A 26,635-nucleotide genomic window follows, 5' to 3' on the forward strand; every position below is an offset into this window, starting at 1 on the left:
GAGTTTAGCAATCAGACCATTTCTTCAAGGACCTGCCTTTGACTATCATACTGAGGACCACCTTTCTGAGGACGCGATTTTTTTTCAGAGGACGTGGAAAATCTCGGGGGTGTCACTCCCTCATGTGCAAAGTGTCACTTCACATGTCCTCGAACTGATATGAACAATAGCATAGCATTCACACATATAAGTGCAATTCACAAATGGCAGTAAGATTGTCAAATATTTGTTATAGAGAATTGAAACTCATACACTCAGTTACCAGCAAATGCTAGGTATGTCTTCTCTGTAACAAAAATCAGATCGAAAAAATGAAAAACAATTTGTGATGCCTTGCCCTGTCTATGCCCAGCACAAAAACATTCCATTTATGTATACAAAATATTCACAAATTTGCTTGAGCATTAAATCTCTGTGAATACCTTTAGTTTAATATTTGTAAATCTGATTTGAATTTAGACAGCAACACTTCCTAAATTTTTAATTGTTTTTTCTTTGTCATGTCACTTTTCATTTATCCATTATCATCCATTCCAATGGATGTTAAGTGATTGAATGTATAAATAAAAATAGGTGTGGATATTTTTGTATATACAACATCGTTCAATAACTTAGTGGTGCTGAAAATTGGGTAGGGAAGGTAGCTGCTCCCCTCTCGTTCTGCACAATTTTATTAGGGAAGCAAGCATTTCTTTTTAACTTTTTTTGTACAAAATGGCAATGTACATCTCCAGTAGGGGACAACACTGATAGTTGCATAAACTGCAACTGTAATTCTCAGAGCAATGAACTCGTATCAGTATTTATCTAGCATTGTTTCCAAATTTTGAATTCGATAAAATAGAATGGGGTTGGAATCTGGTTGATACAACTTTCACACAGAATATCATCACGCTATTTTCTACTAACCAACTTTATTTGCAATAGTTTGAAGGAATACATATTCCTTTCTTACATTATAATGAGAAATGAGCAGAGATCAAAGTGTACTTGTTAATAGTATAGGCAGGGAGTTTTCCATAGTTGTGTTTTTTCTCAGCCACATGTGGCATTATGTATAGAAAATTTGTAAATATTTTTAGTATATTTTTGTTTCTGTTGGAATGCAATATCAAACAAAATGTTTATTCTTATTTTCAAACTTCCAGCATGAAAAGGTGGTAATTTTCCATCCCAAATTTAGGTGAGATAGAGCATACGGTACTCCAACATTTAAACAAGACCATGTTGTGGATGACCACAGATAACTATGGTAGTGGAAGGAATAAACCTGTTTGGAACTCAAGTACACCTAAGATCAAATGCACAAAATGATCATTGTAAATGATCTAAATGCTTATGCCCATAAACTTAAAGGGTGGTGGTCGGCGCAGCGGGTGTTTGAATTACACGTAAACAATGTATTTCACACGCATTGTGTGCATTGGTACAAGTCCATTATCAACCAGGCCATGGTGCAACAACCACCTTGCTTTAGGATTTATTTGATGAAAAACAAAATATATGGAGGTAGAAATACATGAAAATATTAATTAATCATAACAAAGAACACAGGAACTCCATTAATGAAGCCATGAATTCAGCCACTTATTTCAGATTGAGCTCAATTCAATAACATTTACATTTCTAGAATCCAATTATGTTTTTATAATTCATCCTAAGTAACAAATGATGTACACAGAATATCTCAAACTTGCTATTGGCTTTTGGAGCAAAGCATGATTTTGATTGACATGATTACCATAAGACCAATCAGTGTAACATGTTTTTTTAGAATGTAGGACAAGTGCACATGTAGTATTACTGAGTAGCAGAGATAGGTTTGTTTCACCTGATCACACATTCAGTTCAGTATAAAGACATAATTTTTTTGTGACCACTGTAGTTAAAACGACAATAGATGCAACTATCGATATTTTCATTTTAATAAAACATTTCCTGCAGACACTGAAAGCATAGCATAAACGGACATTGTACATTAAATCATTGTCAGTGAAATAAGGGGGGGGCACGGTTGCGTCATGGTCTCCATCTATTGAATTCCAGTTTTGATGAAAAATTACAGTACATGATAACTTACTGAGGGCCCTGGGTCAAATACGTTCCCAGCTTGAAAGGCTGACCAATCTCCACGCAATTATGTCTAAAACAGTATTTTGGTAATCTTTATGTAGGTATATTTAAACAAAAATTTTCAAAATCTATTGTCGCTTTAAGAACCTGTCACTGTTTCTATAGTACCAGTTATCAGAAATTAATGAAGGTATGACCCAACTGCAAAGGTTACAACAACCTGCATAGATTTGACCACAATATCTGACAGTGTGAGATTCATTGCAATAACAATGAAGTGGCCTTAAGGTATAGATGCATGTTCGTGGGCACTTTGAGTGAATTATTTTTTTTTTGCTTTTTCTTACCCAGACAGTCTTGGCTAGATAATGTTAAAATTTTGGAGCATTGTCAATGCTGAAACACTCAAAAAAACGATTTTAAAATAGAGGGAACCGAGGCACACGTATGTGATTAAAAGTCCCGAAGTTTGTTTACGTTGCTTACAGTTGTAAATGATAAGTAAACAGTTTCACCCTTATCTCGCAACATGTCAACAACTTCTAGCCTGGCATATTGTTATATTACTAAATATTTTTGTTTTCACACATTTTTTTTCTCCCAAGGTATTTTAAAACTGAAGTATACAAAGTAAACATTTTTCGTTTTGCTGTAGAGATCACCCTGCTGATAGCATTGCAATGCAATGGATAAACACCATTGCTGAGCTGTATCGATAACTTGTCAATGGCATGCTCGTAAAATGCTTGGTTAATTAAAAATAAAAAAATACCCTGGAAATTACAGAAAAATTGCCAACAAGATTCTGTTTTTAAGCACCACGGAAAAATGAAGCACTCTGTGATGCCATCTTGGTTACCTCAATCGGAAACCCCTTGTCAGCTAGCATGCACCTGTAGCGATGTTGAAAAGTACATTGTATGTATGCTCTGCAACCTCTGGTACTAAGGCACTCTATAAATCGGGTACTTCCAGAGGTCAGGGTTCGTTTAATTTTTATCGACCCATCTCATCTTTAGTTGAATGAAACCTGTCTCGATTTACAATATTTTCCCTCCCATTTAGATTTTTTCTCACAGGCAGTTGACTGATTGAGTAGTAAAAACTGCAAATAGCCGTTGTGTAGCAAAATATTACGGCCCATTTCAAACTGGTCGTCTAACTTCGCATGGTCCATTTCACTGGAGATCACGAAAAACTGAGTCATACAATGTATTTTTTTAAGGTTTGAGGGAAAGTAAATTTAGACTCAATCCGCAATGTTTATATAACTGTATGAATATCTCATCAGCTTTACGTGATCCATTGTGCCCCTCACTCAGTGGAAATGATAACACGACACCGTGACAGTTTTCGCGCAAGGTGTTGACTCTGCAGACAATTTTACGTCCGTTTCCCTTGAATTGTAAATATTTTTATTTTATTTTTTATCTGACAATTGAACATCAGCAAGCATCGATGTATGATGGATTTTGGCATGTCGTTGTGATGCAATAGCCATTTTTGTAGACGATTAACGTCGTCACTTTCATAAAACAGGCATTATCTCTGTTCGTGTTTTCTGGTTAGTCACAGAGATTGGAAATTAATTAGCTCCCACAGTTTATGTTAGTTTGTCTTGAAATTCTCACACTATTTTGACAACAACCTATTATTGTTTTGAAAAAAGTTAAATACAGTGCATAATATGGAGATCCCGTCATTACTTTTTTCACCATGTTTCTTTTTGATTATTTATGTACAGCCTTGCTAAATCTTGCTAAACATTCAAAAAAGAAAATGTTTGTACCTGTTTTCTATAATTTAAAATCGTCTTTTGAGTATGTTCCACTATTCACAATACTGCGAAATTTTAACAATCTATAGCCAAGACTTTGGATAAAAAAAGCAAAAAAAAAAAAAAATTCACTCCCAAGTGCCCAAGAACCTGTATCTATACCTTAAATCATAATCCTGCTGGAACGATTCCCTTTCTATAAAAAGAGTTTAATACTACCATAGCCGAGCACCTGATGAGGTGAGATGTAGAATCAGGTGTGGTAGCAAATATGAACTGGCGGCTCTTTAGCAGTTCTTTTACAGTTTGATGTATACCACATTATTATATAACATCTGGCAGCAATAATAACAGAATTCATTTATCCTTCCGCCTCTTATGTACCGTAATCAAATTACGAACACAATCTTTTACATTTTTCCAGGACCTATGGCACAAAACTGGATTCTGTTGTAAACAACTACTGCAAGCAGCCTTTCCAGACATGTGTAGAAGTCTAATATCTTGCGAAAAATAATTTTTAACAGCCATCTGTTCTTCAACACTCCATATCTTATATTCTGCACCTAACACAAAAAGAAAATATCAAGTAAATCTACTGTTACAAAGTAACAAGGTAAATAGACAGCCGCAAATCAAAATCTGTTGCTGCAAAATTGTTTAGATTTTCAAAAAGAAGTTGTTTGAAATAATAGTTGAAAAATTGCCATCACTCAAAATCAAAACAAGGTGTATAAGTAATATCCTATGAGTAATTTCAAATTAAATGACATTTTCATATGTTGATTTTTTATGGTTTTGTAAATGACCACCAGTCAGTCAAACATAACAAAAACAAATCAACATGGATATGTAATAAATGATGTAATGCAATTTTAAAGTAAACCTTATATTTAATTATATTATAGCATTATCAATATCAGTGGATTTTATGATGTCAATGCAGCAGATTATTTGCAATAATGTATCCCATTATTGATCCCTGTACCATGGATTTGATTACAATGTAGTTTTCGAAAACGAATAAAGGAGAAACTATTTAAGAAGAGAAATTGCAAGCATCCTCGTTAGCTCTCTACGTTAAAGCACGCTCGGCTGAAGCATTTCATCTAGTAGGCATGCTTCTAGATTCTACGACTGATGCCGCTGTCATGTCCCTAATCGTGTCAATGAACTAAGGTTAACCCGGGGTGATTCAACCAAGCAGATGCTGCTATGTTTACAGAGTGTGAGTACAGAAAAATGAATAGTAGTACTACACTTATTTGTGAAACAAGATTGTTGTCAGGTGTCTTTTTTTTAGTCCCCGTTCGAACGAAGTCCGAAAACGGGGACTATCATTTTGGGTTAGTTCCATCCGTCCGTCCGTCCGTCCGTCCATTCCTATGTATGTACGTACGGAGCTATATCTCAAACACCAATTGACTGATTTCATTCAAACTTTACATGAAGACATAATATCTTACATATACGCGTCAAGTTACTTTATTATCGGAGCAAAAATGGGCGACTTGTGGCCATTTTGGATGTAAAATTTGCTATTTCTGATACCTAAACGTGTCTGCAGCAGTTTCTCAGAGATGACTGGGCCGATTTGGATCAAAGTTGGTATGATGATCATACATATTGGTTTGTAGTTGCACGTCATTTTTTTATCGTGATTCGAACAAATATGGCGGCCATCTTGTTTTTCATGGTACTCATGCTACTTTATCTTGAATGCAATGAATGTCTCTGTTTAAAGTTTGTACAGAGATAGTATACCAAGAGATACATCTGCACCAGCATGGTTTTTGTGATTCAATTCAATATGGCTGGCCGATGCCCAATTTTAATGTAAAAGCGCTAAATCGTCATTTTCACATGTCCGAGGCTGTTTCTCAAAGATGACTGGGTCGATTTGGATTAAACTTGGAATGATGATCATACACATTTGGTTATAGGTGCACGTCATACTTTTTTCGTGATTCAAACAAATATGGCGGCCATTTTGTTTTTCATGGTACCCATGCCTACTTTCTTATGAATGCAATGAATATTTCTGTTTAAATTTTGTACAAAAACAGTATACCAATAGATACATCAACACGAACATTATTTTTGTAATTTGATTCAATATGATTGTCCAAGTCTCATGTAAAAGCAATAAATCATATTTTTTTTACAAATCCATCTCCTATTAATGGTTTCAATCTAATCTCAATGACTTCATCAGCATCAAATTGATATGTCAAATCACAAAATTTTGGACGGGGACTGTGTCGTTAACAATGACTTGTTATTTATACAGCAAGATTAAAATCACTGTTTGTAGGATGGCTAACACCCACTAGCTTTCCAGCCATGTTCACTCACTCGCTACGCATTCGTTTGGCTTGAAGTATTCATCAAATCATGGGCCTCTCGTAGCATTTGAAAATAGCTATTACAGGACTGTCGCCAATAAAATCCACCTCAATGGTTTGAAAACACTTGCTGGATTGGGTAACAATACGACAACGTACATGTACCCATGGTACACACTCCTACGCACAGTCAATTCCGTCAGTCCATAGGCGGCGGTCTAGCATAGCATAGTGCAAGGTCGTGACGGACACCAAAAGTACTAGTCACTGTGTGCCGTTCACTCGGGCGACCACTACAATGCTACTCCACACCACACTGTGAATTATTTAATTACAAGAATATTTGATGGATAAAAACTAGTTTCTTTCTTAGTTTGCCATATGAGATTGTGAATACAATTTTCAGAAAGACATTTTAAATTATTCAGATTTACAGGCCAGTGACTGCGAAACAGTTCTGTTCACTGTGGATTTTTCTCGAAATTTTCCATTTTTTAGTGGCAGCAAATCCACTGATATTGAAAATGCTTCAAAAAATAACAATAATAAATTCTTTGTCAACTCATAATGGAGTGAGCTTTCGTCCATTATAGGTTGGCGGGTCGTTCATTATTGTTTAAATAGACATCATAAAGTCATAGTCTATGAGGTGCAATACACATTGAAATTTTGGCAGCTACATACTGAAACAGTTCCATACCTTGAGGCATCTGTCTGCTTTTTTTCTTTACACTAGATGAAGTCTGAGTGAAAAAAGCATCACTTTTGCCAGATGCCCTTCTTTTAGGATAAGCAAGCTCATGCTGAACTAAAAGGAAGAATCAAGTAAAATGTAAATGAAAAAGAAAGAAGAAAAATGAATCCTGCAATTCATAAAAAACTATATAGTATAATGTCCCCTATTGTATTAACAATTTAAACAAGATTTAATTTAGCTTTTATAATATTATCATTTCTATTTTTTAATTATATTATCTAGCACATGATAACTGTACAGCATGCTATAGTGTACACAAATTATTTCTTATCTAATTACAATGATGTACATGTGACACAGACTCAGTGAAGTAATTAATATAACTTTAAATTAATATAACTTTAAGTTACCTCTCTTTTTTGAGTGGCAGGATAGACAGCAGAATTGACAATATCATCAGAAAGTTCATTCCCATTCTTGAGATTCCTAAAACTGGATTCTAGTATCAAATACGGTTCTATCTTACATACAGCTGAATCTGCTGTTTTCTCAGTAGGTGCTGAAAAAATACCAGGTATAATGAAAGTAATAAAGATTCGGAAATGTACTGATCTGTGACAGTGTGTGCAAACACAGACGCTGTTCATGAAGAATAACGTAATGTAATAGTTTCATGGTTGGATTTTATTTCCCCTTTATAAAAAACAAGCCATGCATGGCACAGTCCCAGTTAGTTATCAAACTTAAGATGTATAGTTTTGTTTATAGTAATATAGTTGGAACATAAACATGTCAGAGATATGGATCCAGAAGCTGATGCTTAATTATGATTTTTTTAACACTGAAATGATTGACATTCAGCCACCTTGTTTCTAATCGTCAATCCATCCATAAATTCTTGATTTTCCAGTATTATAACTCTCACATACCTTCAGGAGTCTTGATATCAATCAGCACTGATTCTTCATCATCTGAAACCTCTGAAATAAACACACATATTGATGAAGCATACAATAGTAATGAGAAATTAATTTTTTTTTTGATGTAAGAACATCCATTTTTGTTTAGGCATAAATGTGATTTACGATAAAGTTAACAATTTTAGAATAACATTTAAAAATTTCAAAACTGCAGTTGAAAACCATTTTGCCAACCACAGGAACTGTGGCTTTGGCATAAATACAATTTCGAAATGACTTCATCCAATCAGAAATTACTTTCACGAATATAGGGCGGTAAAAAAGAACATACCATCACCACATTCATTGAAAATATTCTGGCATACATGTACGTTAAAGTAAATCCATACTTACCATTCAAGTCAATCTCTATGTCATCAAGTGATTTGTTCTTGTACTTTTCCACAGATCCTCTTTCACAAGCAAGTATAATTCTGCTGACTTTAGCGATCTGCAGGGTGTCTTGTGGGAGCCTATAAAACTTCCTATGAACTCTGATGTAATGACCCAAAAAACCAGCCAAAATTTCCTGTCCATTGTCTTTCAAGTTGAAAAGTTGAGACATAGTTGCAATTTGCTTTCTTAAGATTGGTTGAGTTGAAACATTCAGGGCAAGTCAAACCACATTTCTGTGCATATTTGTTCAAGCACATGGTAGCACGTATTGGATTCTCAAGCATAGTGAAGAACCAGATGTAGCTCATGTGTTGAGTTTTAAATCCAGAAATGCTGAAAGAAAATTGCTGTGGCAAAAGCTAACAAAGGAAATCATGCAAATAATGTTGAAGTACTCAAGGCAGGAAAGGGTTTTCTAATTCCCTTTAAAAGACCATCATATCAGATAGGTGCAACTAAATATGTTCCCTGTCCAGCCTGTTTGGGATATTTCATCCGAACTGAATTATGGAAATATCACAAATCATGTACAGTCTGGATGTTTCAAAAAGCACCACAGCAGGCATTTCATAATCGTATACAGCAAGTTGCCGGAATGTTGTCACCTCATAGTAAAAATGCTGGTATGGCTGAAATTTTTTTATCCCAAATGATTCAGGATGATGTGTCAATTACAGCAGGAAATGATGATCTGATTGTAGAATATGGCTACAGAGAATACATCAAAGTTGGTACTGCCTCTACCTGACATCAGTATGTCAAACAAAAGATGAGGGAACTAGCAAGACTACTTTTAGAGTTGAGGAAGCAGAGTAAAGAAGACTCTTGTTTAAGGGATTTTATTCATCCTACAAAATTTGATGCTGTAATCGAAGCTGCACAAATGAAGCTGGAAAACTATCTCTAGCGTTGATGTTGGGACATGCCTTGAAAAAGCGTGCTGCAATCTGTATAACTGATGCCATAAAGAGTGAAAATTCTAATATGGAAATAGCATATACAAGGTTCCTCAAGTTGTGTGAGATGCAGTGGGCTCAAAAAATTAGTTCTCATGCACTAAGCTCAAAGCTAGAACAAAAGAGAAACAAACGAAACGATCTACCATTAGTGGAAGATGTTGTAAGGATGAACAAATATCTGAAAAAAGCAGCACAATTATGAAAATCTTAAAGAAAACACCTGTAAAACGTCATGGAAGAAGCTAAGTGAAGTCACCCTCATACAGTTAATTATCTTCAATCGTCAAAGAAGTGGCGAGATGGAACGTATAACAATTACAGATTTCAGGGAATCTCGTGGAGCAAACATGGAAGAAGCATGTCATTTGTCGGATTGGGAGAAAGCCCTATGTCAGTTGTTTGAACGAGTTGAAATAAGAGGAAAAAGAGGTAGAAATGTTCCGGTCATTCTGACACACCATGTGAAAAATCAAGTCACATTGCTTATGGATAAGAGAGAGTCGGTTGGTGTTCTGAAAACCAATCTGTATGTGTTTGCCTGTCTCCAGGATTTAGAGAATCCAATACGTGCTACCATGTGCTTGAACAAATATGCACAGAAATGTGGGCGTGACATATTACCAGACGACACATCACCGGATGGAATCAGTCGCCAGTTAGCCAAGTCTCAAGTACCACGGTGTGACATATTACCAGACTGCACATCACAAAGAAAGCTATTTAATGAAATGTCTAGAAATAAAAGTTATGGTGAGGATTATGATGATCATGGAGCCTCTACATCTGAATCGTCGGATTGTGAGTCAGAGGTGTTTAACATTACACCCCAATTTCAGTCATTAAGCATTGGAAAAGATGTTGAAGAAAACAAATGTTCAAGTAATGTATGTGCTGTTTTGAAACCTGATACTTCATCATCCTCTCAAAAATAAGGCAACTGTATCTGAAACTTCATCTGTGTTGGTTCTTACAGCAAATAACACAAAGAAAAAAGGAAATGGGACAAATACCAGTATTGTGTGTACTGTATGAAGCCAGTTGCAAAGTTACCTAGGCATTTTGAAAGCAAGCATAGTGAAGAACCAGATGTAGCTCATGTGTTGAGTTTCAAATACAGAAGCGCTAAAAGAAAATTGCTGTGGCAAAAGCTAACAAACAAAGGAAATCATGCACATAATGTGGAAGTACTCAAGGCTAGAAAGGGTTTTTTAATTCCCTTTAAAAGACCATCATATCATATAGCTGCAACTGAATATGTTCCCTGTCCAGCCTGTTTAGGATATTTCATCCGAACTGAATTATGGAAACATCACAAATCATGTACAGCCATATTCTGAGTCAGTATTGTTCGTAAAAAACATTTGTTAATGGAGCAGCGTTCAAGTGACGATCAGTAACAATCTCAGCTAACGGGCTACTAATTTCATCGGATAATGTGTGGTCTGACGATATGTCACACTGTGGTACTTGACACTGGATTGACTGAGTGGTGATTCCATCAGGTGTTGTGTGGTTGGTATTACATCACATCCTGGTACTTGAGACTTGGCTAACTGACAACTGATTCCATCCGGTGAAATGCAGTCTGGTAATATGTCAGAACCAGGTACCTGAGACTTGGCTAACTGACAACTGATTCCATCCGGTGATGTGCGGTCTGGTATTGTGTCAGACCCAAATACCCGAGACTTGGCTACCTGACAACTGATTCCATCCGGTGATGTGTCGTCTGGTAATATGTCACACCCTGGTACTAGAGGCTTGCTTAACTGACAACTGATTCCATCCGGTGATGTGCGATCTGGTAATATGTCACACCCTAGTACTTGAGACTTGGCTAACTGACAACTGATTCCATCCGGTGATGTGTGGTCTGATAATATCTCACACCCTGGTACATGAGACTTGGCTAACTGACAACTGATTCCATCTGGTGATGTGTGGTCTGGTAATATGTCACACCCTGATACTTGAGAATTGGCTAACTGACAACTGATTCCGTCCTGTGACGTGCAGTCTGGTAATATGTCACACCTTGGTACTTGAGGCTTGGTTAACTGACAACTGATTCCATCAGGTGATGTGTGGTCTGGTAATATGTCACACCCTGGTACTTGAGACTTGGCTAACTGACAACTGATTCCGTCCTGTGATGTGCAGTCTGGTAATATGTCACACCTTGGTATTTGAGGCTTGGCTACCTGACAACTGATTTCATCCGTTAATGTGCGGTCTGGTAATATGTCACACCCTGGTACATGAGACTTGGCTAACTGACAACTGATTCCATCCGGTGATGTGCGGTCTGGTATTGTGTCAGACCCAAGTACCTGAGACTTGGCTACCTGACAACTGATTCCATCCGGTGATGTGTGGTCTGGTAATATGTCACACCCTGGTACTTGAGACTTGCTTAACTGACAACTGATTCCGTCCTGTGATGTGCAGTCTGGTAATACGTCACACTCTGGAACTTGAGACTTGGCTAACTGACAACTGATTCCATCTGGTGACGTGTGGTCTGGTAATATGTCGCACCCTGGTACTTGAGACTTGGCTAACAGACAACTGATTTCATCAGATGATGTGCGTTCTGGTAATACGTGACACCCTGGTACATGCTGGTATGCCATGTGTTTGTTGCAAGTTTAATATCTACAAAAGCAATACAAATAGAAGAAGACAAAGATTTTAGAGCAATAAATATTTATATTTAATCTCACTCAACAGCATACAAGAAAATCAAGTCATTGGAAATAGCACAGCTATTTCACGTTACTTTTTCAACATAATGTTTTAAATACCATTATATGTGAAAAATGCATATACCATGTAGTAAACAAAATCTGTTCATGTATGAGCGAGATTCAGTTCCATATATATGGAAATGTACAACATTAAGTTTGATGCTTATGTGATGTTTGAAGCATATTCAAGCATGTCAGCGATCTGGTAAAGAATTCATAAAAAATGGCTACCAGTAAACAATTTTTTACCAAAACAAGTCATTTCATGATATGACAAGAGTCATCCTTATTTTAACAGTAAACATAACTGAAATTAGTCAGCCACTTTGAATCAGAGCATGAAAGAAATGACATAGGAATAGTAGTTTGATTGCCATCAATCAATATATGTCAGAGGCATACTTTATAACAGCATTCCACCATTCTGAATCAGATCCATCCTGGTCAATTAATGTCAGATACAGCTCTGAAACCACATTCATTACAACAAAATTCCCCCAACCCCCACCCCACATTCAAAACTAACAACAAAATGACCACCAGTCAGCCATTTTGAATCCAGTCTGAGAAACAAAATTACTTGCAAACGTTCAATGTACATGTATGTATTAAGTTCACACAAGATCTATCCATACATGACCAAGGTCTGGAACCGGAATGGCATTGTTCTCCCCAAAAAAGGTGACAGGCATAATGCAAAAATTTTTCTTGTTTTGAATACTTAACCAGCTGCGAAAATTTACTAATGGACACGTGGGATAAAATTAGGTCAGCTTTTCTATAACATATTTCAAAAGCCCTACAAGCCCTACTACCGGTACATTGTTTACAAGTCATTGAAAATGACACAGTCCCCATTAAATTTTTGAAAGTTCTTTTTGTGCTCATCATATTAAAGCAGAGGGGTTGTCGCGAGCGTGTCCTTGAAACTTGAGTTCCAAGTGGCGTATACAACAGATTGTCTATTTACCGTACTCGACCGCATTAGCGCCTATGCCCGAGCAAGCGCCCACCCCCCACTTTTGCGCAATTTTTATATTTGGGGTCACATTCGGCAAAGCGCCCACCTCTTCAAAATGCAACTAATTTAAAACTTGGTCTTGCGTAACGAATCTTGGTAATCGTTTTTATATGATACAGCGTGGACATCGACCGCTGTGAACATGTTGTGGATGCGTAGAACACGGTAACCGTGCGTAAACTACGCTTCGACAATGACCTGTTAATACAAGTAAAATGCGATACATATTTCATGCCATATTCAGTCTAATTCTCAAAAATGGCTAGTTACTAGTTTTTTGGAAAAACCATGTCGTTTATTCGCTGAAATCAATTCCAACAGATCGTACTTCGACATCGATTATTCACTTCCGCATTGCGTTACCGGAAAGTCTTCGGGAATTTGCGTCAGTACAACACAGCATTCTGATTAGTTAATAACCAACTTTGACCCATTAGGTCAAACGACGCTGCTGTAGGTCAAATCTGCAATTGCATCATGGCGGAAAGTGATTTTCATCGAGAGTTTGCGTACGATCCAACAACTTCGTCAGTGGAAATAATATGACAATTTTGACTTCGACTGTGTTCCAAAAGACTCAAATGTTTTTAATTCCGTAAATTATGGTGGTACGTAATTAATATTGTAATAAAATGTGCATATTTTTTGTGATCATTTCTGTTTCTTCATTGTGAAAATCAATGACGACGCAAATTAATTTAGTAATTTGATTTTCCCTCAAAGACGTAATCTGTCACTTGATGAATCAAAATTTTCATTTGCACTCTTTCGAGGGGGGTGCTCGGGTAAGCGCCCACCCCTACAAAATCGTGATTTTCTGAGTTGAGGCCTCTGGGCGCTAACCCGGTCGAGTACGGTACATCAAAACACGTGTTCTGTGTAGTAGTAATATGGCCAAAAATAAAAACAGCCATTATTCGGCCATCTTTGATCTGATTATGAAACACACTGATATGTATGATGTATGTGCCAAATATGAATGAAAATAGTACATAAATTGTGGAAATATCAATAGTAGTAAGGCCAAAAAGTCAGATGGCTGTCAATCAGATTTTGAAACAAATTGTCATGGACATGCATCCTAACATGTATAAAGTACATGTATGTGCCAAATTTGAATGAAAACTGACAGAGCACGTCCAAGATACCGCATAAAAAAAAAAAAAAGATACCGACCATCTTAGATCCAATTACGAAAAAAATCGGCATGGACATGTAACCTAACATGTATAATCTATGTACCAAGTTTGAATGGCAACTGACAAAGCATATCAAAAATACAACATTTTCAAAAAACAAGATGGCTGCCAGTTGGCCATTTTGAATCGAATCGCTAAACCACTGCATGTGCGTATCTCCCACATAAGGCACAAGGCACATGCAAAGAATGAACAGAATCGGTCTACAGGATTCTGAAATATGACTCAGGACAGACTGACTGACGCACGGACGGACGGACGAACGGACAGACTCAGGAACTCACAGACGGTCAGGGACATGTATCCTAACATGTATGATCTATGTACTAAATTTGAATGAAAACTGACAAAGCATGTCAAAAATACAACATTTTCAAAAAACAAGATGGCTGCCAGTCGGCCATTTTGAATCGAATCACTAAACCACTGCATGTGCATATGTGCCACATAAAGTACTAGGCACATGCAAAGAATGAACGGAATCGGTCCAAGGGATTCTGAGATACGACTCTGGACGAACGCACGGACTTCGTTAGAACGGGGACTAAAATACACTCCAAATTACAGCATGTTGTAAATTAAAAAAAAAACTGAAATGTTTGTCCCATTACCATCTCTGGGGAGAATTTTGCCATTCATGACCTAATACTCCCTTTCTGAATACAACTTCTCAACTTTGTGATCTTAGAATGACGATTTAACAACTCCTGTGTCTTATCAGTAACATTCACTTCAGTCTTGTATATTGACATAGTTTCTAGCTTGCAATCATGATATCCCAATTCCAAACTGGGCTGTTGTTGTAACCCAATAATCATTTGTCTTGAAAAAACCAGTTTAGCTTTGCTGATGACATTAGATACTAGCAGGATCTTTTGAATATTTGGGGCAATACGCAGTTTTCTGAATGAGAGCCGATTTCTATCTGAAGCAATTTTTTCAACTGATATACTGATTATCCTTTGTGCATCAGTTGTATCCATGTTTCTTTTTGAATACTGTAAAGGGATTAAAGGTACATGCTCAGTGAATGGTGGCCCAAAAAACTTGTTTGCTAAAAATATGTTAAAGATTGGGGGGGGGTCTCTCTCATGGGTAAACGGGCATTAACAATTGACTTCTCTGGCCAATGAAAACTCATATTTGGATCAAATGTAGCTAATTAATTAATTAATGCTTCAAATCGTATGGCACATTGTTCATTCATAAATGCAACTTGAACTGTGACCTCTTGTTATATGATTTGAATACTCAGATCTTTGTTATGATTTTAGCAAATTAAATGTAATATTTTATATCATGGAAATTGAAGTCAGCTTATTGAAACACGACTCGAATGACAGAATCATGTTCGGTTGTATTATCCACAGCCATTTGCCAGTGTACCACACCCACATGCTCAACCATTTTTAGCACTGAAGTAGGGAAATTCATAAATTTTCCGGGTTTGCTATTGGATTTTTTTTTTCAACACTTCAAGGTAATAAATGCATAGTTGAAATGAACCAATACATTGATTTTAATGACTGTTTCACCAAGACAACTTAAATTTTTTTTTGGTTTAGCAATGAAAAATCAGAATATATATATAATAAATAGTACCTAAATAATTATGGTTCTCAGTCGTCACATTGTTGTACATTATTCCCAGGAATTTTAGTCCAGGTTTGTCCTGTTTTAGCTGATCTTGCTGAATGATAGATATCGGTTTTGACTGTCCAAAACTCAGTATGGGCAAACTAATAGCGAACAACATTCCAAACAATAGGCATTTTCAAACCATTAAAAATATTTTTCTGGATATATCTACTGACATACTGCCATACCATACACATGCAAAATTAACAAATACATGTAGCGAGAGCAAGGTCAGGATGTATTTTAGAAAATTAGAAATATTTCACTCAGTCCATATTCTTTTTCATGGGGAAAACAGGAATAATTATACAAATCTTGAACACATCATGACAAGTCAACGATCAGAAGAAAAAATATCACACCAATGGACTTTGCAAACCAGACAATCCTACTGTACTTGTGTTTGTGGTAGTACATGTGCAAGTGTATGTGCAATTTCGAATGGAATCAGTTAAAGGAATGATGTGAACAAATATTACCTATTTCAGACTTTCACCAACTTCTCAACTGGAAATTGTATATAAATATATTTATAAGGCATATGCTGTTATAACATTATTATGAAAATAAGCATTATCTTACCTTATGCTCCCATGGTAATTTGACTGGTCCATAATCATATAATATTTCCTCATTGACGTCAATGTCTTTTACAGCAAATAGTGCCAGGTATGGCTGTCCTTTTCATTCTTGCATTTGGAAATTTTCTTTCATGGTTTACTAGCCGCCCATATTTAGGTCCATTACCAGGTTCATTAGTAGAATCGATACTGCAACATTGGCAAAATATAGCTTTTGAAAAATATATAGCAAGGTAGATTTTTTTTATGGACTAAGAGTTAAAAGATTATTTTTACTGTCACAATCATTCATTTGATACAGACTTAAGAATGACCAGCAATCCCAAGTTATTGATAATAGTAAATTGCATACAGTCATATATGGTCATCCACTACATTAAAAGAAATAAATGAAGAAATATTCTTTGTGGCTAACATGGCAAAGTTGTTAAAGCTTTACTATTACATAAAATAAGAATTTGATATTTGTTACAAATATTGGTAGATGGGGTTACTGGCCTTATTTGTTCATGTAATTTATTGGTGATAGTAGGTATGAATTAAAAAAAACACCACATGTGTTGTGTTTGAGTTTGAATAATTTCTGTGGCTGTGGTACAGGGTCACATAGTAGTCACAACACAGACATGTACACAGTACTATGGGATAGGCTAATATTAAATGCAGTTTAAATGAGTTTCATATGAAAAGATTGTAAAGATGTGGACACTAACCAATATGTCTTATCCTTGAATTTAAAAAAAGTAACGGAATACACTGCCATCAGAAGACTCTTCACGAATCTCTCCCTCCGACCCACTAATAATTTCACCATCGTATTGCAATAAGAAATCTCTTTTCTTGAATTGCTTTCCAGCAAAAACACCTCTACCTGGAATAAAATAAACCATAAATGATAAACTAGTCATTACACTTGTGACTTGGATATATTTCGAAATACAAGTTAACATGAAGCAGTGATGTGGCCGTTCAGTTATTTAGGACATTGAGCACCGTGGTAAACGGCAAACAGTCAGATTAAATATATTCTCATCTGAGGGACATCAAAGAATCGTACAACGAACAGCTGAAATACTTGCTGATTATCGCTAAAAACTATAAACAAACGTCTTTTTCAATATACTGAGATCTGAATGCACAAATCTAACGCAGACTGAAGTAAATTTCGATTCCACTGCCATGGTTTGAACGGCACAGTGTCTTCGAAAAACGTGCTGTCAGTCTTTGGTTTAGAATATAATGTGTTGTCAACTGACAGGAAATTGATTGCATATTATTAATCGCGCCGAACTGAGCACAACAAATTTGTTAATTCTTTACATTATTACCTTCCTGAATAACTCCATTCACAGCATATCAAAAATTCACGGCCGATCAGAACAAAACTGCCATTTTTATTGGGACCCCCTAAGCTCTTAAGACCAAAGACTCCCTAAGTTTTATTATAGAATTTTGTATTTGGAAACTGGTGTAATATCAGTGTTCTTACGGCTAATCTCATTTTTGTGTCTAAACAATAAATCACAGTTATTTTTTTTTTAGCATGCACTTTCATTGCCGCCAGATATTAATGCGTACTGCCGAAATACAAAAACAAAACAACGAGAACGCGTACAAAATAAAAAAATAATTAGATAAAAAAAATATTGTCACTCAGTTTGAAATTATTTTACAGTAAGTGCATTCTACTATAAAAGTGTTCTGTTTAGATTACTAGTATTCGATATGGTAACACCTACGCGCTTGGTCCCAGCATTTAGCACATTGTCGCTGAAGACAGACAACAAATAGAAACAGTAAAGTGAACAGTGGAACGTCATACCTTTCCATAGCACAATCGTCTCATAAAATCCTGGCTGGTCAGTTTGTTTGGCTATATAATGTTCTGCCACTTTTATTTGATCTTCTTTAGAAGAGAGCAGTCGATGTGACCGTCGTGTGCTTCGAGTGCCCGCCATGCTTAACTTGTTGGCCTTTTCTCCATGCCCATATTATGCGCACGTCCACGCGAGTAGTAACATTTCTTCGCTTTCACAAACGTTTTCCATTTTACATTGAAAGACAAGTACTGGAACCATGTGTTCCCCAATATTCTCGCTTTCGCGGTCTGAGCACCATTTTACCCGCAAAAAAAATAATTCCTCGGAAAACATTAAAGTCCTCGCTTGCGCAATTCTTTGCATTTAACGTGAGTGCTACGTCTTACAGCCGAATTCATGAAAGTTGGACGCACGACATACTTTTGTAACATGTTTACTAAAAAACGCGTTCAGACAGCGCCACATTCAGACACAGTACAAACTAAACAAATGTGAAGTATGGTAATACAATACCATGATGCCAATGTACTCATTAGAAATACTTCATTCACAAAGAAAGATTTTAGTTTTGACAGGTAAATGAACAAACGTCCAGTCCTTGAGGAAGGCGAAATAAGATATCGCATTTTTAATAACTGACTAAATGGAGTAGCTCCAAATTACTTATGGCCAGAAAATGTCCCTAGGAGGGTCTGACCCAGTTTTCAAGAACGTTTCTTTCCTGTGTATTATTATCGAAACTAATTTAAAATACATGATTCATACTCATTTTGCTATATGATCTGAGGACTGTTTTGGAACCTGTCTCCGAGGACGTTTTCTTTTTTGTGTATTATAAAAACCGTATACAAATATATTGCAAGTGTATGATTCTTACTTATTTTGCTATATGATCTGAGGACTGTTTCTAGAACCTGTCTCCGAGGACGTTTCTTTTCTATGTATTATCAAAACCCTATACAAATTAATTGCAAGTGTATGGTTCATACTTATTTTGCTATATGATCTGAGGACTGTTTCTAGAACCTGTCTCCGAGGACGTTTCTTTTCTGTGTATTATAAAAACCGTATACAAATTAATTTTGCTATATGATCCGAGGACTGTTTCTAGAACCTGTCTCCAAGGACGTTTCTTTTCTGTGTATTATAAAAACCGTATACAAATTAATTGCAAGAGTATGATTCATACTTATTTTGCTATATGATCTGAGGACTGTTTCTAGAACCTGTCTCCGAGGACGTTTCTTTTCTGTGTATGATAAAAACCGTATACAAATTAATTGCAAGTGTATGATTCATACTTATTTTGCTATATGATCTGAGGACTGTTTCTAGAACCTGTCTCCGAGGACGTTTCTTTTCTGTGTATTATAAAAACCGTATACAAATTAATTGCAAGTGTATGATTCATACTTATTTTGCTATATGATCCGAGGACTGTTTCTAGAACCTGTCTCCGAGGACGTTTCTTTTCTATGTATTATAAAAACCGTGTTCAAATTAATTGCAAGTGTATGATTCATACTTATTTTGCTATATCATCTGAGGACTGTTTCTAGAACCTGTCTCCGAGGACGTTTCTTTTCTATGTTATAAAAACCGTCTACAAATTAATTGCAAGTGTATGATTCATACTTATTTTGCTATATGATCCGAGGACTGTTTCTAGAACCTGTCTCCGAGGACGTTTCTTTTCTATGTATTATAAAAACCGTGTTCAAATTAATTGCAAGTGTATGATTCATACTTATTTTGCTATATGATCTGAGGACTGTTTCTAGAACCTGTCTCCGAGGACGTTTCTTTTCTGTGTATTATAAAAACCGTATACAAATTAATTGCAAGAGTATGATTCATACTTATTTTGCTATATGATCTGAGGACTGTTTCTAGAACCTGTCTCCGAGGACGTTTCTTTTCTGTGTATTATAAAAACCGTATACAAATTAATTGCAAGTGTATGATTCATACTTATTTTGCTATATGATCTGAGGACTGTTTCTAGAACCTGTCTCCGAGGACGTTTCTTTTTTATATGTTATAAAAACCGTCTACAAATTAATTGCAAGTGTATGATTCATACTTATTTTGCTATATGATCTGAGGACTGTTCCTAGAACCTGTCTCCGAGGACGTTTCTTTTCTGTGTATTATAAAAACCGTATACAAATTAATTGCAAGTGTATGATTCATACTTATTTTGCTATATGATCCGAGGACTGTTTCTAGAACCTGTCTCCGAGGACGTTTCTTTTCTATGTATTATAAAAACCGTATACAAATTAATTGCAAGTGTATGATTCATACTTATTTTGCTATATGATCCGAGAACTGTTTCTAGAACCTGTCTCCGAGGACGTTTCTTTTCTATGTATTATAAAAACGGTATACAAATTAATTGCTAGTGTATGATTCATACTTATTTTGCTATATGATCCGAGGACTGTTTCTAGAACCTGTCTCCGAGGACGTTTCTTTTCTATGTATTATAAAAACCGTGTACAAATTCATTGCAAGTGTATGATTCATACTTATTTTGCTATATGATCTGAGAACTGTTTTTTAGAACCTGTCTCCGAGGACGTTTCTTTTTTGTGTATTATCAAAACCGTTTATGAACTAATTGCAAGTGTATGATTCATACATATTTTGCTATATGACCTGATTTAGGTTGAGAATTTCTTGCCAAGTAACTGAAAAAAACGTACTCAAATAGTATAGAGTATCCGTGTTAGATATTTCTAAATGTATGCTCATTAAAACTTGTGCATTGGTACTCTTGTTTATACCTCTGTTTTCATTTTTCCTGATCACATTGAATTTATGTCCCAGTTATTTGGATTAAACATGTTTGTTTACGGGAAACACCGACATAGCGATATTTATAAATACTAATACGATTGTAACCGTGCCTGTTACATAACATATACTCTGCTTCCCCAAAATTGAATTAACTATCACGTATTAACTGATAGCAAAATACTGATATCCGCCGAAAAAGAATCTTTGACGCATGTGTACGAAGCTTCACCAAATGACAAATCCTACAGACGATGCAAGAGAAAATAAGTTAATGTCTATACTTAATAAAATATATAAGTAAAACAACTTCGCTCATGCAACATACTCCATGCAATTTTAGTCTTTATCGATTTTATGATTTTGGCGTTGTTTGTGGTGGCGGTGGTGGTAGAGACAGCCACATTTATTATTCCTTAAATTGGTCTTGGAAAAGCATATGGCGTTTGACAGTTCGACAAATCATGTACGATAAAAAAGTACAAACTGTTTCAACGAGGTTTATGTTTCTTCATGAAATCAATTGCAGTGGATATTTATACGGCATTTACTAAAGTAGTCTTGATAGGCATATAGCACCGTTAACCTTGGTCCTATTTCCGACAGTGTGGGCAGAATTCTTTCACACAAAAACGTTTCTATAAAGTAACTAACACAGCGCATCATAAAGGTCAATACTGTAAAAAAGATTCTTGGCAAGGAAAACTCTGAAATCACTATCAAAATATCAGCGTGATTGTTTATTTTCGTGTGAAATAATGCATGTTCAAGTTGTCAAAAATTTGCAAGATTATTTTTGTTAAATTGTTCAATGGACATACATTATATTTTCGAGTATTTTTAAGTTTAAGTTGTTAAGACGTTTATTAATACGACATATTTTGATATTGTCGCACTTGATTCTAAATTTTTTGCAGGGTTGTCTATTATTGAGTGTTTTTAGAATAGATCTGTTTTTATCTAACGTGTACTCCCAGTATGGGCAGACATCGCACTTCGTATTGTTCAAACCAAAATAAATCACAATGTGAATGCGCACATGAGTTATTAGAACAAAACAAAATTCAATATCGGGATTTTGTTCTGTTTATTACAATGTGTTATTTAGCTTCACACATGTCCTACTACCTTGCGTACAGTGATATCCCATTCGGAGTACTAGCATACAATTCATGGGGCTCAACAATTTGAACTTTAAGTATAGGTTATTATTAGCGGACTGTCTGACATGTCAATAGCATTTTTGATTTTCGATGCTTTTTGAGTACACACTGTGGTTACATGTTCTAATACTTTCTAACAAATGTAATGACAGTCGGCAGCAGAGATTATGCCTACTATCAAAATCGAAATATTTGTAGTTATAAAACGGCATGTTCAACGGGATAAAAAATTGATGAATAAGATAGAGTTGTTACGTGCCCAATTCTAATATTCAAAAGAAAGAACAAAAAAGGAAAGAACTCGGCTACACTTCAGTTAAACATTATCAACGACCACGGCACTACATCGCCTGCTTCAGCAGTTGAGCGGATGTTCTTAAAATACGGCAAATATATTACAAAATAACTAATTAAGACAAAACCAATTAATCCTATTCAAATTGCACACGTTGCTTTTTACGTGTCTAAATTATTATAAAACACGCAGTGCATCAGACCACAGTGATCAGACAGACCTTTTTATTCTCGACCATGTTCAATAGAGTTATCCATTTAAACAAATATCAGTCACATTATAGCCTGGTGGATTTAAAGGTTATTTGTGCCATGGCGGCTGTGTTGGGAGTTTTGTTACTGTAATTTCAGTTTATTCACCGCTTCGCGCAGTGAGATAACGTGATTGGCTATATTTGAATCTATGAATCTGAATATAGAAAATAAAATATATTGTAATATTGATCGGAATCTGTAGCACACCCACTGAGTGTAACATGTTATATATCAATGCACATTTCAAACATGACATGCAATTTTATCTTTTAATATTTTGCCTATTTTGTAGCAGCTGTCCCTCAGTTTGGGAAAGGTTGCTGGAAAACTAAACTGGGTAGCAAATAGCCGGCATAATTCGTGAGCAGGTGTCGCATGACACCGTGTACCCGCGGCCTAGCCACCCATGGTGGGGAAACATATTATACTTTCATTACAATTCATTTTAATCAATCTCGTCAGCGTTTTGAGTCACCTTTCCCGTAGAAACACGCCTCGTGATTGTCCTTGTAAAATGACTTGTCTTGGACAGCAGACAAATACACAAGTATGTACTTGGTCGTGTTCGCAGCGATTGATCCCTGGCCGATGCACGTGAAGAAACTGTATTCCATTCATGCCAAATATATATATATATGTAGTCTTCAGAATAAAGTTCTACAGTCTTGATCTAATTTACGACAAAATACTGGCCAGGCCTGAAACTATGTTACTTGGCGTCAATGAAATTGTATCCCTAAGTTTCAGTGATAGTTCAAGTCTTCCAGCTTGAGGGACTGCTTGGTCCATTTTTGTATATTTAATTTGGATTCATGTACAACCGGCCCGACATCGTTTAAATACATTATCAGGCATCGTTCCAGTGAATTATCTCAAAATTCAAAATTTATATACACCATGATCGAACATGGTTTCCCTAAATTCGATGGATTTAATGCCATATTTGTATCTCAAAATTCACCACTTCCAGACAAGTGTATCGTATTTTTGAGTGAGTGATAAATATATAATTTGTCCAAATTTGCACAATATTCGGGTAAACATCCTGTTAAGGATTCTGATATAACAGGTGTAAGCTTCCTATCGTAAACAGTGCGTGTTTATCTAACGTCCATTGTCAGCATTGTGTTGATCGACGCCCGTCCTAAACTCAGTATGAAGAAACCAACGATATTCCAAACAAATACTAATAAATATTAACAAATACACAAAGAGGTGTAATATTAGGTTTTATTTTAGGCTTAGAAAATATTTTCTTTCACTCAGAATGGAACTGCCATTTAGCTTCATGGTCTTTCAGCTTGTCTTCGCCTCGGAGGAAAACAACAATACTTATACAAAACACATTGCGAAGACTCAATAATCAGGAAAGAAAACCCAGACAACCATGTCGTACTTGTGTCGAAATACATTTTGTATTTCACGTCAGAATATTGTTTAAAATAAAATATTCAGTCCAAGCCAAATCTAGGTCAAAGGGTCAGGTTGCGTGCATATAATTATATATAGTTAAAACAAAAAGTATTTGAACTTGTGTCAGCTGTTCAACATATATAGAAAACAGAAAAACAATGATAAGGCAATGTGAACCTCGGAATTTTTTTGTTAGTCCGAATGATATTTCGGGAATTGCGCGGTCGAAAAAAAGCGGAAATTGTTCGGTCGAATTCAGCAAGCGGTAGCAAAAGCGAGACAAAAAAGTGATTGGAAAACGGAAGTTTCGTTTAAATAGTTTTATTTTCCAAGTCAATATTCTATTTTACTAATACCATTTTTTCTAACGCAATGGCGAGGAAAAAAAAGCGTTGACAGACGAGGCAAACAAAATCTGCCACTCAGCGTCACACTCTGACACAGCAATTTTTTTTTTCACCATGAAACCCGTTCTGTTAGATTTCTTATCAGAGACACTTGAAGGATTAGCTTGTTTGTAAACTGTCAGCGTGTACAGTGGGACAGTAATGTTTGTCAGAGGATTATCCCTCGTTGTTCGTTTGCATAACAATGAAAACCCGAACCACGGTTACTTTTTTAGTAACCGTGCCCGAACGTTCCTGAAGTACGAACTCAAATGCCAGCAATTTTCTTCATTTTTCACGCTTGAAATTATTCATTATATCTGACACTCTTTATGAGTTCTATGATATCAGTGGTTAATGTGTTTGGCCATTTTAGTGCATATTTATAATAACGCAGCAAATTTCCAATGTTTTATTATCGAAAACTGTTTTTCGCGTTTTTCTTGAGTTGAAGTTTTGATTGAGTACGACTTATTGGGACCACCGCCAAATCAAGTGCCTTCGGACTAGGACATTCAAACTCGCAGTTAGCATTCAAAAGATAATGATGGTGTGCGAAATATTTCTGGGTTTTTTAGGAAAATGCTTTGTCACAGAATAATAGTATGTTAAAGGTGCCAAGTGTGGAGTAATTAGGGGACCAAAAACAAACCTGCGTAGAAATCGGAAGAATAGGTCTTTTGACTATGGAAGACGCATTTCAATAGACTTGATTACAGACAATGCCTTGCCCAAATTTCACCCGGAAATTCCCTCATTGTACTCTCGCAATCGCAGACTTGGTCATTTTTACAAAAAGTTTTGCCATTTTTGCGGTCACGTAGTAATTATGTAAACATTGACTCTCCAGATTGTGCCAACGTGTCCCTCTATACTTAGGCTTTTGAAATATATAAGCTAAATTACGGTTCTGAATGAGATAATAGACAGAGAATGCTTTAATCAGAAACGTCATCAAACCCTTCTCGCTACCTTAACACATTGTGTATCATGTTTTGGACAACAATGAGGCCTCTCATGTCCCCCGGGGTCCTCGGATCTCACTTAAAACTAGAATTGTGGTAATACCTTTGCTATATGCCATTAAAAGGTGGCGCACTAACCAGTGAGACGCGTTATAACTGTTGAATTGCGTGTATCTTTGAAATGTGTGTATCTGTCAAATTGGGGGCGCCCGAGGCTGAAATGGGCCTCCAACGAAAATGTGTAAATTTTTCACACTTTACGCGTTCTTCGAGGACGTGTCTCAGAATGGTGTCACGTGGTTAATAGGTCATTTGAAGCCATTCTATAGCACTTTAATCCGAGGACCCTGAAAATGTCCTCGCTAGCATTGAGACGTCCTCGGAGGCAGGTCAAATAACCTATCAACGTCCTCGAAGCATATAGTAATGCGAGTACACACACACACACACACACACACACACACACACACACACACACACACACACACACACACACACACACACACACACACACACACACACACACACATACTCGCATTACTATATGCTCAGAGGACTCGGTTTCTAGACCAGTCTCCGAGGACGTCACTTTCTAGTGGGTTTACAGGCTTGATATTTAATTACATAATATAATATTATTGTAGGTATACATGGGTTAGTAGAGTTTAGCAATCAGACCATTTCTTCAAGGACCTGCGTTTGACTATCATACTGAGGACCTCCTTTCTGAGGACGCGATTTTTTTTCAGAGGACGTGGAAAATCTCGGGGGTGTCACTCCCACATGTGCAAAGTGTCACTTCACATGTCCTCGAACTGATATGAACAATAGCATAGCATTCACACATATAAGTGCAATTCACAAATGGCAGTTTAATTGTTATAGAGAATTGAAACTCGTACACTCAGTTACCAGCAAATGCGAGGCATGTCTTCTCTGTAACAAAAATCAGATCGAAAAAATGAAAAACAATTTGTGATGCCTTGCCCTGTCTATGCCCAGCACAAAAACATTCCATTTATGTATACAAAATATTCACAAATTTGCTTGAGCAATAAATCTCTGTGAATACCTTTAGTTTAATTTTTGTAAATCTGTTTTGAATTTAGACAGCAACACTTCCTAAATTTTTTTTTCTTTGTCATGTC

At 36.1% G+C, this 26,635-nt stretch overlaps 1 protein-coding gene and 1 long non-coding RNA gene across 2 annotated transcripts; both read right to left on the reverse strand.

Moving 5' to 3' along the window:
* Nucleotides 1–1,464: 1,464 nt before the first annotated feature.
* On the reverse strand, nucleotides 1,465–9,810 carry LOC146748123 (uncharacterized). Its single transcript, XM_085491609.1, has 5 exons — nucleotides 8,206–9,810; nucleotides 7,822–7,872; nucleotides 7,303–7,451; nucleotides 6,896–7,003; nucleotides 1,465–4,416 (listed from the first exon to the last, which is right to left on the reverse strand). The coding sequence occupies exons 1-4, from the start codon at nucleotides 8,414–8,416 to the stop codon at nucleotides 6,923–6,925; spliced, it is 492 nt and encodes a 163-aa protein (XP_085347735.1). The 5' UTR covers nucleotides 8,417–9,810; the 3' UTR covers nucleotides 1,465–4,416; nucleotides 6,896–6,922.
* A 1,810-nt stretch (nucleotides 9,811–11,620) lies between these two features.
* Nucleotides 11,621–17,196, reverse strand: LOC146748124 (uncharacterized). The gene is made up of 3 exons (XR_014931219.1): nucleotides 17,106–17,196; nucleotides 16,394–16,581; nucleotides 11,621–11,861 (listed from the first exon to the last, which is right to left on the reverse strand). It is a non-coding gene; the product is annotated as an uncharacterized LOC146748124 (long non-coding RNA).
* Nucleotides 17,197–26,635: the final 9,439 nt, after the last annotated feature.

Source organism: Saccoglossus kowalevskii, chromosome 2 (genome assembly GCF_978046115.1).
Source record: "Saccoglossus kowalevskii chromosome 2, keSacKowa6.1, whole genome shotgun sequence".
Lineage (NCBI taxonomy): Eukaryota > Metazoa > Hemichordata > Enteropneusta > Harrimaniidae > Saccoglossus > Saccoglossus kowalevskii.